Source organism: Melanostigma gelatinosum (assembly GCF_949748355.1).
Source record: "Melanostigma gelatinosum genome assembly, chromosome: 16".
Lineage (NCBI taxonomy): Eukaryota > Metazoa > Chordata > Actinopteri > Perciformes > Zoarcidae > Melanostigma > Melanostigma gelatinosum.
In genome coordinates this window covers 24,226,724-24,244,223 of record NC_136649.1, presented here as the reverse complement: position 1 = coordinate 24,244,223, position 17,500 = coordinate 24,226,724, and the positions used below count along the sequence as shown (strand labels likewise).

At 42.7% G+C, this 17,500-nt stretch overlaps 2 protein-coding genes across 2 annotated transcripts in view; both read left to right on the top strand.

Moving 5' to 3' along the window:
- Window positions 1-4,611, top strand: part of heatr5a (HEAT repeat containing 5a) — a 31,579-nt gene extending 26,968 nt beyond the window's left edge. Inside the window, exons 37-42 of the mRNA XM_079286504.1 lie at window positions 287-463; window positions 535-677; window positions 1,002-1,109; window positions 1,429-1,531; window positions 2,480-2,633; window positions 3,026-4,611. Of these exons, the coding sequence (XP_079142630.1) occupies window positions 287-463; window positions 535-677; window positions 1,002-1,109; window positions 1,429-1,531; window positions 2,480-2,633; window positions 3,026-3,173 (833 nt within the window). The 3' untranslated portion in view covers window positions 3,174-4,611. The remainder of the gene's footprint in view (window positions 1-286; window positions 464-534; window positions 678-1,001; window positions 1,110-1,428; window positions 1,532-2,479; window positions 2,634-3,025) is intronic.
- Window positions 4,612-9,097: 4,486 nt separating this feature from the next.
- The window catches only part of hectd1 (HECT domain containing 1), a 39,154-nt gene continuing 30,751 nt past the window's right edge, over window positions 9,098-17,500 (top strand). The window contains 6 exon segments of the mRNA XM_079286840.1: window positions 9,098-9,268; window positions 13,223-13,389; window positions 14,020-14,169; window positions 15,270-15,504; window positions 16,478-16,705; window positions 16,790-17,071. Of these exon segments, the coding sequence (XP_079142966.1) occupies window positions 14,030-14,169; window positions 15,270-15,504; window positions 16,478-16,705; window positions 16,790-17,071 (885 nt within the window). The 5' untranslated portion in view covers window positions 9,098-9,268; window positions 13,223-13,389; window positions 14,020-14,029.

Below are 17,500 nucleotides of genomic sequence, written 5' to 3'. Positions count from 1 at the left end.
TTCACATGTCATCTGTAAAATGTAGTTTTGGTGATAAACTAGAATGAATCCAGTCGTTTGAAGGAGATGTTTTCACTCAACAATCTGTGATCCAGTATGGATCATTGACGATTGGTAATTAGTATTCGTATCATCACTTACATTTATATTTGCTCCCGTTTCTCTGTTGTGCAGATCTGATCAGTGATCAGTGACTCAGATCTGTGATACGATCTGAACCCTGAGTTGTATACATCCCCTCAGAACCAAAAGCTTTTTAAAAATGACGATTCTTTTCATTTCCCAGGCGCCCCGGTGGCGGGCTCAGCGGGCGGGGCCGGTCAGGCCACGGTGGTCCAGGCGGCTCTTCAGGCTCTGAAGTCCGTGGTGACGTCTCCGATGAGCCGACAAGAGAAGAGCCGAGGAGCCTGGAACCTCCTGCTGAGATCGGCTCTGAGCTCTCTGCTGGACCTCTGGGACGCAGGTACACAACACGACTACACACTGTCACAACACACAACATTACTTCTGTATTCAGTGTGTGTGTCTCCTCAGACTCTGTGGTGGACCACGTCACTCTCCTCTCCGCTCTGACCGTCTTCCTTCTGTCTGCTGGTCCAGACGTCTGCCACGTGGAGCCGCTGCACGCGCTCAGTCTGCAGCGCTTCACCTCCAGCATGGATGCCAAAGACCCGCTGGTGAGTATTACCGGAGAGTAACCGGGACGACCGGAGAGTAACCGGGACGACCGGAGAGTAACCGGGACGACCGGAGAGTAACCGGGACGACCGGAGAGTAATATCAAGACCAGAATCCAGTCTAGAATGGACACATTAAAACGTAATCTCTAGTGAACAACCCGGAAGCTCTGTAGAAGCAAGACCACATCCTGAATCAGTCCTCTGAACCTGGACCCCCGTAGATTCTGACCTCACGGTGGTTTTAAAACGTCTCAAACAGTAAAACATCGGGAACAGTCTGATGATGTCATTTTTGTTAATTATTCGTTCCCTCTGCTGCAGGTCGCGAGTCGATGTTATCAGCTGTTGACGTCGGTGTTTCAGGCTCCGCCCACTGTGGCTGTCCCGTACATCCAGGCACTCGGACCGCCGCTGGTTCGATTCCTCCAGGTACTGAATTATATATGGATGTTTATATCATCCACAATGATTTTATTTTTCATGGAATACTTTAGTTTCTGTTCTGTGAAGCTGGTGAATTCAAGAGGAAATATTTATGGTCATATTTTTTAAATATCACTTCATTTTAGTCTCGTTTGTCACAAATATTTACTTCAGTTTGGTCTCGAGGAAAATATGAATCAATCAAAAATATAAAATCTCAGATAACAAAGACCAAACATCCTGATAAAATGTGAATATTTCCATGCTTTTATTTTGAAAAGATGTGATGTCTGAATGTGTTGATCAGCTGACGTGTCCTCCTCAGAAGGTGGAGAGGAGTCGTCCTCAGAGTCCAGAGGAGCTGCTCGGGGTCCTGGAGGGAGTCAGGTCCATGGAGGCTCTGGTCCAGGCTGCAGACCAGTCTCGGCGTGAGTCCAGAACCCAGAACAGGGAAACCTCCTGAACTGGAGAGAACTCTAACATTTCACTATAAAACCATGAATCATGAAACAAAAAGGAAACATTGAATTTCTTTGACGTCGAGTCCTTTGGTTGGTTGGAGATGAGCGACAGGGGTAACTGCTCTATGAACTAAAGGGCAACAACATTTGGTTCACGAGATGCAGGCAGCATGTTTCATACTTAATGTGAATATAATTCATACTTTGTTGGCATCTTATTCTGAAAACCGGATGTTGGTCTGAGGAAACCGGATGTTGTCTCACGTTAATGTTTCCGCTAACTTTCAAAGTCCTTCGCTCCCGATCTGTGCGTTTGAATGTGTTTACGGTGAATGTCAGCATGTAGGTGCACTAACATGTCTGACGACAGGATGTTTGCTGCCTTTATCCCACTGTTCTTGTCCTCTTGTTGTTATGTATCTGTATTGTCTCTTGTCTTTCAATTTAAAAAAACAAAATTTGTAATAATACATTTTTTAAAAATGCGTTAACGCGCGATAAAATAATTGGCGGCGTTAATTAATGCATTAACGCGAAATTAACGCGTTAACTTGCCCAGCGCTAATATATATATATATATATATATATATATTTTGTGTTGTGTTGTACCCAGCATGCATTGTGATCGGTTCTGATCAGGAGTTGCATTGAATGTTTTGTACAGAATGTCATCACTTCAAATGGTTTATTAATTTATTTTATTTTTTTATATTTTAAAATTCAGATTTGGTGATTTTTTTTCTGACAGAAGCGTTTGTCACACGTGATGCGTTCAGGGACTGTTGGAAATGTTGATAATCTGATGAAAGATCCCGTCAGGTTTCTGGGTTCAGAGGTTTTTTTAAACTTTGATGTTTCTTCAGGTGAACTTTGAGTCCAGGCTTCATGTTCTGAAGTGTTTTCATTGGTCCTCAGGTCCTCAGCTGGTGGTTGTCCTGCTGCCGCTCCTCATCTCCTTCCTGCTGGATGAAAACGCTCTAGGCTCCGCCCCCTCGGCGTCCCGGTCGCTCCACGAGGCGGCGCTCAAAGACCTGATGCGTCTCGGCCCGCAACACTCTGCTGTGTTCAGGTACCAGAGCTGGTTCCTCTGTCGAGATTTATATACATATATAAAAAAATAAATATATATATATATAGAAATTATATATATCATATTTATATATACATATATGTGTATATATATATATGTTGACAAACAAATCCCCTTACAGTGTGTTATAAAGCATTTATTAAACAGTTTTATACTGTATATAGATGTTAATTTTCAAAATAAAAGGCCATTTAAAAAGATAAGGAGAAATAAGAGACGCTGAGTTCAGGTGAAGTCGGTAACTTTTCTCTGAGCCTCCTGATGACGAATGTTATCAGTTATTAAAGTACAAACTTCTGTTCTGTAGATTCTCAACAACAACAATCTATATTCATAAATAATAAATAAAACTTATTTCCTTCCCTCCTCAGGTCGCTCGTCTCCTCGTCTCCTCACCTGAAGTCTCGTCTGGAAGCCGCCGTCAAAGGAAACCAGGAGAGTCTGAACGCCAAAGCGAGCAGCGGCCACCTCGCCGGCAAGTCGTCGCCCAGCATCACGCTGAAGACCAACTTCCTGTGAGGGGGCAGAGGTTTGGATCGTCCCGTCTTAACCGCGTGTACCTGAACGCACCGTCACAGAGACTTTGTGACACGTTGACCATGGCCATCTTTGACCGTGACTCCTCCCACATCTCTACGTTATTGATCAATAATCAGTGAACAACCAATGAGAGGAGAGCTTTATCTCTGTTAGATTCATGATGAACATGAGTCACTCGTTCACACGTTCATATTGCACTGATATTATCAATGTCTACAGTCACAGAGTTTCTACAGGAGCCCAGAAGGGACAAACCAATTACTGATACTGTCTTTTTTTATGTTACCTGAAGGCACCATAATTTCCTGCCAGCTGGCTGAAGGGTGGGTGAGTGCTGTTGTTATGTGCCCTCACCACTAGAGGGCACTGAAGAGTCAAACCTAACATCCTGATTCTACACTCACGCACACACAGACGCACACACACACACACACACACACATTGATTTTCTTTCAATGTTTTTGAATTTTGGTATTTTTATTTATACAAAGAATTTTTTGAATTTTTTTACTTATATTTCAAATTTATAAATGTTTTCATGAAGCACATTTAAAAACATCAGATGACCGAAATTACTGTAAAATCTAAATATAATAAAGACAGAAAACAAGTTTAAAATAATACAGAAAGTCAACCGTCACCGAGTTTCAGGATTTACGAACAGACAGTGAAGGCGTCAGCAACTACAAACCTGTCATGTGATCATATTTTAAATCCACATAACACCCTCCCCCAAAAAATACTTTCATGATGCAGCACGATGATGTCATATTTTTCCAAAACTTCCTGATCGCTCCGATAAACAGACACTGAAATGTTTAATCCCAGAATCGACCGTTTCACCCGAAGCACACATGGACAGTGTAAACAGTGAGCTCGACCAATCAGGGGAGAGCATCTCAACATCAGTGGAGGCTTTCTCCGACACCTCGACTCCGCCCGCCTGCCTCCTCCAGTACAACGCAACAAACACCGCGCTGTGCCGTCAGATCCGACAATGAAAGGGAGGCTTTTATTTTGAAAGAATTATGGTCTCTATGTACGTCACTAACAATAAAAGGTCAGAGGTCACGTAGATGAATGAATGTCTAACGGAGAAGAGCGTTTTTATTTTTGTAGTGAAATGTTGACTTGTTGAGTTTTATTTCGTCTGAAGGATCACGTGAAGCATATGGTGGCCTGGAAGGGACAATTTAGTCTTCAGCACTTTAGTTTAACAACACTACGACGTCATGATATCATGTCTGTTAGTTTGGTTTAAAGAACTTTTATTGTGAATTAAATCATTTCTGACATGATTTCCTGTTAAAGCTGTCACAATAAAAGACCTGTATTAGTTTATGAGCCTGTGAAGTGTACAGGTGAGACCTGAAGGAGTCAACATGTCTTCTAACAGCAGCCAGTTAATAAAAGATGTTTTTCTTCTAATTCTGTTTCACGTGTTCTTGATTTGTGACGATGATGAAGGTCTTTGTTTTTGTCTGTAACTTTTATGAAAACTTAAAGTGGATTCAGTGCTATAAAGGTTTAAAGACACGCCTGTAACCACGCCCACCTGTGATGTCACCGTTACATCACTGCAGCCAGGTGAGAGTTAAACTACTTGGAGTTGAGAAGAGACCTGATTTTTAGGGGCTAACTCTTCCTCTTCAAGGTGTTTTTTAAATTGACTTATTTAAAAAAATGATCTTAAAATAAAAGTTCCGATATGTATTAGTTGTATTACCTTAAAAAATAAATGTGTTTTCATAAAATGAGTTTAAAGCAACGCATGATGTTATTTTATTTGTTTATTTAATGTGGTAAGTCATGAAACATGAGATGAATCCAGTGAGTAAGAAGTCTTTATTTCTCTTTCATTTCAATGTATGTGTGTGTGGGAAGGCAGGAAGCAGGGGGCGGAGTCTATGAAGGGGGGGGGGGGGGGGGGACCTTTCCTCCTAAACTCAGACTAGAATCAAGAGTACAATCAAGACCAGAATCAAGAGTACACCCAAGACCAGAATCAAAAGTACAATCAAGACCAGAATCAAAAGTACAATCAAGACCAGAATCAAAAGTACAATCAAGACCAGAATCAAGAGTACACCCAAGACCAGAATCAAAAGTACACCCAAGACCAGAATCAAAAGTACAACCAAGACCAGAATCAAGAGTACAATCAAGACCAGAATCAAGACTAGAATCAAGACCAGAATCAAGAGTACACCCAAGACCAGAATCAAAAGTACAACCAAGACCAGAATCAAGACTAGAATCAAGACCAGAATCAAGACCAGAATCAAGAGTACAATCAAGACCAGAATCAAGACTAGAATCAAGACCAGAATCAAGACCAGAATCAAGAGTACAATCAAGACCAGAATCAAAAGTACAATCAAGACCAGAATCAAGAGTACAATCAAGACCAGAATCAAGAGTACAATCAAGACCAGAATCAAAAGTACAATCAAGACCAGAATCAAGAGTACAATCAAGACCAGAATCAAGACCAGAATCAAGAGTACAATCAATACCAGAATCAAGACCAGAATCAAAAGTACAATCAAGACCAGAATCAAAAGTACAATCAAGACCAGAATCAAGACCAGAATCAAGAGTACAATCAAGACCAGAATCAAAAGTACAATCAAGACCAGAATCAAGAGTACAATCAAGACCAGAATCAAAAGTACAATCAAGACCAGAATCAAAAGTACAATCAAGACCAGAATCAAGACCAGCATCAAGAGTACAATCAAGACCAGAATCAAGACCAGAATCAAGAGTACAATCAAGACCAGAATCAAAAGTACAATCAAGACCAGAATCAAGACCAGCATCAAGAGTACAATCAAGACCAGAATCAAGACCAGAATCAAAAGTACAATCAAGACCAGAATCAAAAGTACAATCAAGACCAGAATCAAGACCAGCATCAAGAGTACAATCAAGACCAGAATCAAGACCAGAATCAAGAGTACAATCAAGACCAGAATCAAAAGTACAATCAAGACCAGAATCAAGACCAGCATCAAGAGTACAATCAAGACCAGAATCAAGACCAGAATCAAGAGTACAATCAAGACCAGAATCAAAAGTACAATCAAGACCAGAATCAAGAGTACAATCAAGACCAGAATCAAAAGTACAATCAAGACCAGAATCAAAAGTACAATCAAGACCAGAATCAAGACCAGCATCAAGAGTACAATCAAGACCAGAATCAAGACCAGAATCAAGAGTACAACCACCCCGAGGGTCACGCCTCCAGTCCTGATGCCATCCTCCCAGCAGCCTGTGTGGGAGATGGAATCTGTGGTGCGGGACGCTCTCCGGACCCCGGAGGCCTCTTTGTTCCCCTGTCTGCACGCTCCCAGGTGCTCCAGTGGGCGCACACCTCCCGGTTCTCCTGTCACCCTGGCATCAGACGAACCGTTACCCTGCTTCGGAGGACCTTTAGAGCCGTAGAGCATTTGTCCTCGCCTGCTCAACCTGCACCCGAAGTAAGACTTCACACCGACCTCCCGCCGGCTTGCTGCAACCCCTTCCTGTGCCACATCGTCCCTGGTCCCACATCGCCCTCGACTTCGTCACAGGTCTGCCGCCCTCTCAAGGGAACACGGTCATCGTTATGGTGGTCGACCGCTTCTCCAAGGCGGCTCACTTCATCGCGCTGCCCAAGCTTCCCTCAGCTCAGGAGACCCTCAGTGTTCCGTCTATATGGGATCCCAGTGGACATCGTTTCAGATCGCGGCCCGCAGCTCAGGGCCCAGGTCTGGAGAGCCTTCCAAAATAAACGCCTGGCGGATCGACGCCAACTCCTCCGCAGTATCAAGTCGGTCAAAGGATCTGGCTCTCAACCGAGGATATCCCTTTTAGGACCGAATCCCGACAGATGCCTGCCAGCCGATGTCGGTCCACGGGGAAACCACACCGTCGATCCTGCCATCTGTCCGGTGAAAATAAAGTCTGTTCTGTACCGGATTCTGTCTTGTGGTTGTCCTGAACTCCCGGGACATGCAGAGGCTACAAAGAGGACATGAAGGAACAAAGGAAACACCTAAACAAGTCTGTCTGATGAAACCAATACAACTTGTGCTGACCAAGTCAAACAAAGAACCGAGAAAATCTAAATAATAGTGAGGGGAGCGGAGAAATGTTCTGTGATAAAATAAGTATCTTAGGCGCATATTAATAAAAGATGAAGCTAGGAGGCCCAGCGGGCCGTGTGACTGGACTACAATGGAACGCAAGATGCTTATTATTAAAAATGAATCAGGAAACCTGAAATGTATTGGTCGACTCTGAAAATGTCTTCTTGGTTTTATGAACATAAGGTTTAGTAGCACAGCGCAGTCTGTGGAGACGCTGGTAACCAGGACTTTAGTGTTCTCTGTAGGGCCCTCACAGGCCACCGTACTTTAGTGTTCTCTGTAGGGCCCTCACAGGCCACCGTACTTTAGTGTTCTCTGTAGGGCCCTCACAGGCCACCGTACTTTAGTGTTCTCTGTAGGGCCCTGTTCTGTGTCTACGTTCATGTATTTGTCGAATGTGAACCCTGAGTCTGAAATAAAGTTTGATTGATTGAATAGTAATATAAATGTGACTAATCATAGCAGATACAATACAGAAATACTGAAGTTAACTAATTTAAAGGAACTTTGGAATAAAACCATGTCAACCAACAGCTGCTGATAATTTAAAATATGAAGACAGAAGATGACATCATATATTTACATGTTTATGAGAGAAAGACCACGTCACAGCGCCCCCTGATGTCAGCTGCGTCACCTCACAATGCTGCCTTCATGGACTGTCGGAAAGCACAAACTCATCAGGATGAAGCAAATAACAGAATCTGTTTATGAATGTGTTTCTGTTATTATCAACACGAATCAGAGAAGATGTTTCCACTTGTTTTAATGAAAATAATAAATGATCTATGTATATTGCAGCTACAAGATGTTTTGTACATAAATATTTCCATTTGTGCGTGAAAATATGTATAATAAAATAATTAAAAGAAAGATTCACATTAGCGCCCACCTCATGTACTATTACTGTCAGGTAATTACAAACATGATGAGAAACTTAAATATATATTGAAGTATAACAGTGATTATGACATTAATGATGGTAAATCTAACCTATAATAAAATTAAAGTACACAATTAAATACACATATGTATATAAATACATGTGGAATATATTTAAAGGTTAGTTTAAACTATTTCCTCCATTCTTGTTGAACAATAACTTTCATTTATGAATATATTTAGTTTACAGCAAACACCTCATTTATTGTTTAATATTAATCTCAAACATTTGTTAAATATATTTTTATTTTACATAAAGAACAAAAACATATTATGTTTACTGACAAAATAATAAAAGACCACATTAAAATACTTTTACACAAGTACTGTACTTCAGTACAATATTCCCATACTTGTACTTTACTTGAGTATTTCCATTTGATGCTACTTTATACTTCTATTGTACTACATCTCAGAGGTACAGATTGTACTTTTTACTGTACTACATTGGTCTGACAGTTATAGTTACATTTTTAAATATATAAAAACCAATGATGTAGTACTTTGCCACTAATCTACCCAGTAGTGTACAATATATCTGACAAACAATAATATGCTCATATTTATTTGATGATAAAAAACAGAAGAATATAGAAGAAGAAGACATACTTTATTAATCCCTCCAGGATAAATAATTCAATAACATTATTGTATAATGGCATACCACTTTGAAATAAGTCAGTTATGATACTTTGGAATGATACTTGAAATACTTTTACTTTGGGGGAGAAAAACATTTTTTCGGTAAAGTCTCACATTTCCGAGCTCAGGAGTAGCTCCTGAACGCCGCAGCATCAGTCCGCTCAGCGCTCCATTTCAGAGATTCTTGTTCTGTGTTCTGTTCGCTCCCCGTCCGCTCTCATCTGTTTACACCAAATTTACCGAAGAAGAAGAAGAAATGGGAACGCCTTGATTTAACGCCTTCAACTCCGACAGTTGGACCTCTGGAGGACCTCAAGTGACGAGCGTCCAGAAGAGAGAGAATAAGAGAAAACAGTGAGTGGTTCGTCTCGAGCCGGTGTTGCTCGTGCTGGTTCGTCTCGAGCCGGTGTCGATCGTGCTGGTCCTTTCTCCCCAGCTTCGAGCTGCGGCCTCTCGGCTCTCCCAGAACTCGAGCACCGCGGCTTCAGCGTCCGCAGCCGGAGGCCTAAAATACACAGGCCGCCGTTTGTGTATTTTTTTCTGCGCTTGTGAGGCGGTTGTTGCGGATATATATCGGTAATAAATGCGTTTTTTTACATCATTAAAACCCGATGACGCTGCTTTTATACTTGAGCTAACGTTAGCGTTTAGACTTGCTAGCGTGGAGCTAATTGGCTAACATTAGCTTTAGGGTTTTCTTTCGTTGTAACTGATTTAATTTATTTGCTTCATAACAAATTAACACAACGTTCATCTTAACACTGTTGGACTTATGTATTTATGTTCGGGACATTTTATGAGAGTTAGTTTGTTTTTACCGGCCTGACAACATCGCAGTTGCTAATTAGCAAGTGATGCTAACAGCTAGCTTAATGCTGTGGCCGTTAAAACCCCTCTGAGTACCCGGATGTCACAACAGCTAGCTTTGTTAGCTGAACCACGTCATTCTCACTGTTTACTGTAACGACGAGTTTGTGACATTGTGTCAGTTTAGAAGTGTCAATCAAAGGAGGTTTCTAAGGAAACGGTCACGAGCATCACGTGACCGGGTTTTAGTTAATAACACAAAGACTAAATACTGGGTTTATATTTATATTATATATATATTTACTTTATATATATATATTTACTTTATATATATATATTTACTATATATATATATATATATATATATATATATATATATATATATATATATATATATATATATTGTATGTTATATTTCTACTCGGTGTTTGTTGGTTTTATTTGAGAGTACAGTATTATATTATGTGCCACAGTTTGATGTATTTTATGTTATTCTTTAACTGATTTCTGAATCGTAGATTAATCACCATAGTGTGTCATGAGAAAAATAATAATTTTAATTTAGTATTTTAGTAAGAATCCATTTAAGTAAATGTGTTCTATTAGATGCATAATTTCACAGATTATAATAAGAACAATGTTTAAATATATATTTGAGTGTCTGAGCGTTCATGTGAACATTTCCCTCTCACTAAAGATTCATGTAGGACTTTATTAGGTTCATGTTCTGGAGCTTTCTATCAGGTCGCACTGTCTTCCTCCATGATGGCGTTCCTCTGAGGGAACTGTAGATGATAACGTTGACAATATTTAGGGTTTCTTGTCCTGTAATACTCTCTGTATCTTTCTAGATTACTAACTTCCGGTGTTATTTAGTCTTTAACTGGTGAGACGTGATCCTAAATCTCCATTTTAAGTCCAAAGGGATGTTAATGAAATGTTCATTTATTCTGACCAACAGACCAGAAACCAAAGTTTATTAACGAGATATAAGATATCGACGGAGCACAATCAGAGTTTAATATTTCAGCTTCTATCTATCTGTGTCTTTAGTACCAAACGAGGAGCAGCACTTCCTCTAGTTTCTTACATCTAACTATCATCCAGTTCTTCATAGGCTGTGCAGAGGATGCTTCCTCACATCAGTGTGAAGATCGGTTATCGGCCACAATGTGAGAGATCCATATTAATGCGTCTTCATCAATGTCGTCAGATTCAGTGTTTCTACCATTGAAACGGATCACAATACGTACACAAATAATATGTATAAAATCGAATATCTCACCAGATAACACAAGGGGAGGGACAGTTATATTATTATTATTATTTATAGTTCTGATCACTTTATTTGAAGCACACTGACGTCTTCAACATGACACTTGAGTTTCTCCAGCGACACAGAGACGTTCTGTTAAACATGACGGTGAACATCTGTTTCCTACAGTGTGTCACTATGGTGATGAACAGCTGGATTAGACCCTGAATACAAAACGCTACCAAACATATATGCATGTTGTTGTTTGAACTAGGGCTGGGCGGTATGACCAAAAATCCATATCACGGTATTTTTTAAGACTCTGCCGGTTTCACGGTATATCGCGGTATTTTTTCCGCCTTAATGCAGTGGCGGGCCGTGCATTTTATACCTGCTGTCCTGCAGCTGAAATACCACCGTATAGCCACATTATGGCGCCACAGCTTCTATTAGTTTTTAAGGCTGTGACTATGTACAAGTCATTTGAATAACGCTAGAGCATTTAGAAAATGCAAAAGCCTAAATTCAGGAAAATATAATGTTCTCAGATGGTCTGGCTGTGGGATCCACCGTCATTCCTCAATGACAAGCTGCGACCCAAAGAGAGTATCATAGGATTTTACTTTACACAACTTTACACAAGCCCGCTACTTCTGCTGTTCCATCTGTCCCGGTAATCTACGGTGACCGCACACCTTCATCAGGGAAGACGAAGGTCACATGTTGGTGCTTATTTGTTCAATGGGGGTCTGGTCTCACAGTCTGGTCTCTGGTCTCACGGTCTGGTCTCACAGTCTGGTCTCTGGTCTGGTCTGGTCTGGTCTCACGGTCTGGTCTCTGGTCTGGTCTCAGGTCTGGTCTCAGGTGAGAGCTTCACCTGGTACGTGGTGGTACGTCTCTGCTGGTGATTGATTGGATCGGTCCGTCCCAGTGAGATGTCTTTGGTCTGGAACAATACAACTGTAAGTGAGTGAAGAAGAACTCACAAAGACCTCCCGGTTCTTCTTCACTGGCTTGAAAAATGAATGTGAAACACTTCTGCTCCGAGGGGGGGATTAATCTGTTGATAAGAGGATCTGTCCAGCACAGCCTGTTCACAGACAGACTAATCATAGATGAATCAACTTACCTCCACCTGTCCACAGGTGTAACAACACGACGATCAATATTTCTATTGATCTATGAATGATTGGTTTCTAGATTGTGAGGTCGGGCGGGCAGATAGACACACACACACACACACACAGGCAGACAGACAGACAGATCCATCATTTCTCTGCTGCATCTTCTGGCCGACATATGTATCTGTAATTAAAACGATCCGTGAGTTTTCTGAATGTAACATTAACATGAAGAATCCGAGCTGTTCACGTAGGTCCAATAACACCGACTATCACCACATGTGTACCTCACAGACTCCCAGAATCCTCTCTGATCCAGCAGTTACAGATGTGAAGCTGTTGATAACATCTCAACAATGTCACCTTGTTCTCATTGGTCTGCATGAATCCATGACGACATGTTTGTAGAAATGTTCACCACAGAGACGTCAGACGTCCTTCATTGAGGCCACTAGTTCAATGACAGTAGGAGATAAAAGCTTCACCAGTGTGTTATTACCTTCACTTCAACCTCTTTGTACTGAATGATGTTTCCTCCAACTGTCAGCTGACCACCAGCTCTTCATATCTCGTGCTTCTCAACCTCTGAGGTTACGATAACCTGTAGTCCTGTTTAAAGGGGAAAAAACCCATGTGAAGAGTTCAGGTCCTGAGTGGCTGACATGGATCTAAATGAGCTCCACGGATCCTGAACTTCTGGATCGAGGTTCAGATCATTTGACTGTTGTTGTTTTCATGAGGACTGTGGGTACCGTTAGTCCTACGTCTTCACCGACCGGCTGCGTAACCCCAGGTGTAGTGGAATCTGGAGACCAAATGTTTGTTCCACAGAAACATCGGAGAGAAACTGTTGCTTTAAAATAATACGTGGCAGCCGATTGGATGAACAATCTGTCAATCAAAGTGTGACCAAAACCAGTTTTCCATGTCGAAAAGCCTTCAGTGTCGTTCTTTGCTCTCCAGTTGTGATGGAACTGATGCTATTAGCATCCAAGCTAACCTGTTATGAATCAAGTCGTCTCACACACACACCTAAGCCCCGCCCCTTTATCTGCCAGTAGCTCCTGATTGGTCCGTGCTCTGTCTGCATATCTAAATGTCTCCATTGTTTTTGTTTGTTTGCAGGTGATCAGACTACATGTCCCAGAAACCCCTGTGAGAGCTTCTTCTTCTCCTTTCGTCCGTGTTTCCGCTCTCCCTCCGTCCGGTTGGTTGGATGAGTCCCAAACACCAACAGAACTGTGAGCAGTGATTGGGCGCTGAGCCGGACCGGGTAGCCAACGGGAAGCCAGGTGAGAGGTCATGTGATGATGATGATGACAGCTCCGCCAAAATAGTGTTTTTGTTTCTGTTTACGTCTGATTTAAACTCCTGTTTCCTGAACACAAATCACTTTCTCTTGGATCGCTGCTAATGGCGTCAAAATCCATAAATAATCTAATATTTCAGACTGAAATCATTACCAGACTTTCAGCTGACTGGAGGGTCACAGTGATGAAGCTAAGCTGTGTGTTTCTGTTAGCTAAACCATGCTACGGTTAGCTCGGTGCAGTGTCCATGTTAGACTCCATCAAACGTCATCATTTACACCGTTTAGTCAACAAGAACTTCTCTACGACTGTCCGGATGAATTCGTTGACAAACTTTGTGGATATTTGAATCTAGTTTCAGACCAAGAACGAGAGAGTTTGTCTCATTTCATTTTGGGATTTCTTTATGGATGAGTGGTAGAACTGTTTCAGGAGATTCAGTCTGTTCTTCAAGGAATAAATGAACAAATGTTTCATAACTTTATTAGACAGAAATTTTCCAAAGAAACAACCGACCTCATGAATGTATTTAAAACCACGTGGAGTGGAAGTCCCAGTGCATGCTGGGATATGGTGATAGGAGTACATAATGAACGGCGCACGTCCCTGCAGGCTAGCCATCATGGCGGACGTGGACCCAGACACCCTGCTGGAGTGGCTGCAGATGGGGCAGGGCGACGAGCGGGACATGCAGCTCATCGCTCTGGAGCAGCTCTGCATGCTGCTGCTCATGTCTGACAACGTGGACCGCTGCTTTGAGACGTGAGTGTTCTTAAGAGGGGGGGGGGGGGGGGGGAGAGACTCAATAAAATTAGGAACATGTACTTTAAAAAATTCAACTCTGTAATTTCAGATTTTGAAAAATGTAGTGACATCTCAAAATTAAAAATACTCCTAGGAGAAGGAGATAGAAAGTGAAGGAGACAGGACATACCTTGCTGCCCAATACGTATTAACCTGAGGGACAGCGAGTGACCTGCACAAGCACACACTTTATATATATATATATATATATATATATATATATATATATATATATATATATATATATATTAAAATATTTAATCGAGATTAATCTCATTGTTATGGCAAAGTTCAACAATGAATTATAAAGTAGTGTATTGCGCACTTTTATTTTGAAAGTACTGCTCTATGAACTAAAGGGCAATAACATTTGGTTCACGAGATGCAGGCAGCATGTTTCATACTTAATGTGAATATAATTCATACTTTGTTGGCATCTTATTCTGAAAACCGGATGTTGGTCTGAAGAAACCGGATGTTGTCTCACGTTAATGTTTCCGCTAACTTTCAAAGTCCTTCGTTCCCGATCTGTGCGTTTGAATGTGTTTACGGTGAATGTCAGCATGTAGCTGCACTAACATGCTAGTGTCTGTGACTTTACCAGCGATGTCCAGTCGTCTCCAGGGAGAGCAGCGGAAGCCTTTTCTCTACGGCAACCCTGAAGGGACATCATATCTCTAATGCAAAACCATAAACATGAGACAGGCTGACGATAGGATGTTTGCTGGCTTTATCCCACTGTTCTAGTCATCCTCTTGTTGTTATCTTTATGTATTGTCTCTTGTCTTTCAATAAAAAATAATAAAAATAAATAAATAAAATGCTTTAACGCGCGATAAAATAATTGTCGGCGTTAATTAATGAATGCGTTAGCGCGAAATTAATGAGTTAACTTGCCCAGCACTTGTGTGTGTGTATATACATATATAATGAATAATCAATCTAGATGTTCTATTAATGTTACTGTGTGTTGGTGTTATTGTATGTTTCATCTTGTGATGCTTTGGCAGGACCGTTTCTAAACGTTCATGCCAGTAAAGCAAATCTCGTTCCTCCAGCTGTCCCCCTCGGACGTTCCTCCCGGCTCTCTGTAAGATCTTCCTGGACGAGAGCGCTCCGGACAACGTGCTGGAGGTCACGGCCCGAGCCATCACCTACTACCTGGACGTGTCGGCGGAGTGCACGCGGAGGATCGTGGGAGTGGACGGGGCCATCAAGGCGCTGTGCAACCGGCTGGTGGTGGTGGAGCTCAACAACAGGACCAGCAGAGACCTGGCCGAGCAGTGTGTGAAGGTAGGCGGGGGGGAGGAGGTCGTTTGTTAACAGGATGCACCGTTCACTGAGGATTATAGAGTCACCACTTAAAGGCTTGCTGAGGGCTCAGGTTGTCTCTTAACCTGTGTCCATTCTATTCGTTTGAGACATTTACTTCCTGCACCACTTTTCTCTCCCGTCTCTCGTCAGACTGTTTCTGCTGCTTCTGTGTTTTTTACACGGTATCCTGCCGTGTGTTTCTCTGCTATCGCAGTGTGTGTGTCTGCCTGCAATCTAGGGTTGGTTACCGAAAAACGGTGCCGGTATGGAACCGGTTCCTATACGTCCGGCACCTACTGGACCGAAACGTAACGCAGATTTCGGTGCTTCGTTTCGGTGCTTGAGCCGATTGAAATACTTTTCTTACTCCGTGCTGGCAGCAGGACGGAGTCCTCCGCTCCTCACTCACAGTATTATTACAACGGGGTACTTAGCGCTGTCGCTCACAGCACAACAACACAGGCACGCCAAAGCTTCTTCTTCTTCTTCTTCTTCTTCTTTGCGGTGTACTGGCGGTTGGCAAATGATGAATTGGCGAATTGGCGCATTACCGCTACCAACTGGGGTGTTCTCCATACAGATGATTGATTACACTCTGGTGTCTGATCAGCACTCGATATCGGGACTGAAAACATCGGATCATCCCGAATAACAATATCAAAGTGAAACAGGTGATGGGATGATTCGTGGTGGTGTAGAACATTGTGGAGCAGCCGTCCATCAATGAAACATCATCACTGAGATCATTGATCAGCTGAGAATGTATTTGAAAGATTCTGGCACTTCTGTTGTTGCTGCTCAAGAAAGATTATTTGTTTACATACAAGAAAAATAAAGAAATGTGGATTCTTTTATGAATTCATTGTCTTGTCTTTCTCACAGAATAATCAAAAAGAACCAATAAGAGCACTCGTATCAATAATCACTTTTATTAATCTGCTCGTTGTTTTAGGTGCTGGAGTTGATCTGTACCCGGGAGTCTGGCGCCGTGTTCGAGGCCGGCGGTCTGAACTGTGTGCTGAGCTTCATCAGAGACAGCGGCCACTTGGTCCACAAAGACACGCTGCACTCGGCCATGTCCGTGGTGTCCCGGCTCTGCAGCAAGATGGAGCCTCAGGACTCGTCTCTGGAGACCTGCGTGGAGTCTCTGTCCAGCCTGCTCAAGCACGAGGACCACCAGGTAAACCCACGAGTCGACGCTTTTGGTTTTTAATCAGCTGGGTTGTTTTCTTCGGCAGAACTAACGACTTCCTGTCCCCCAAAGGTATCGGATGGTGCTCTGCGCTGCTTCGCCTCATTGGCCGACAGGTTCACCCGCCGCGGTGTAGACCCCGCCCCTTTGGCCAAACACGGGCTGACGGAGGAGCTGCTGTCCCGCATGGCGGCCGCCGGCGGCACTGCGGCGGGCCCCGCCTCCTCCTGTAAGCCCGGCCGGACCTCGACAGGCGGCGCCCCCTCGGTGCCGGACTCCAAGCTGAGCAACCAGGTGTCGACCATCGTCAGCCTGCTATCCACGCTGTGCAGAGGGTCGCCGCTCGTCACTCACGTAAGCTAAGCTAACGTTGGCATCAAACATCTGGATCTTAAGTTATCAGAGGAACAAGCGGAGCCAACGTTAGCATCATGCTGCGTTCACACCAAACGCGGCGCGAATTATTCGCGCGAGTAGATTACATACAAAGTCTATGCACAGACGCGATGAGACTGGCGCGGTGCGAATTTGCAGTGGACACGAATTTGAAATTTTTCATTGAAATTGTTCAACGTCTGTGAAATAATCGCGTGACGCTGTGGCGCGATAGCCTATCAGCGTTGAGTTGCTCCCCCTGTCATCACTGGCTTTCTGCCGTTGTTGAATCAGGAAATAAATCCTGTAGCCGTCTGTGTTCACCCAGAGCTCTGATACCTCATATCAACAGAGACCGGACCAAACTATGTGTATACATGTGTGTGTGTAAACCATACGGTACAAACA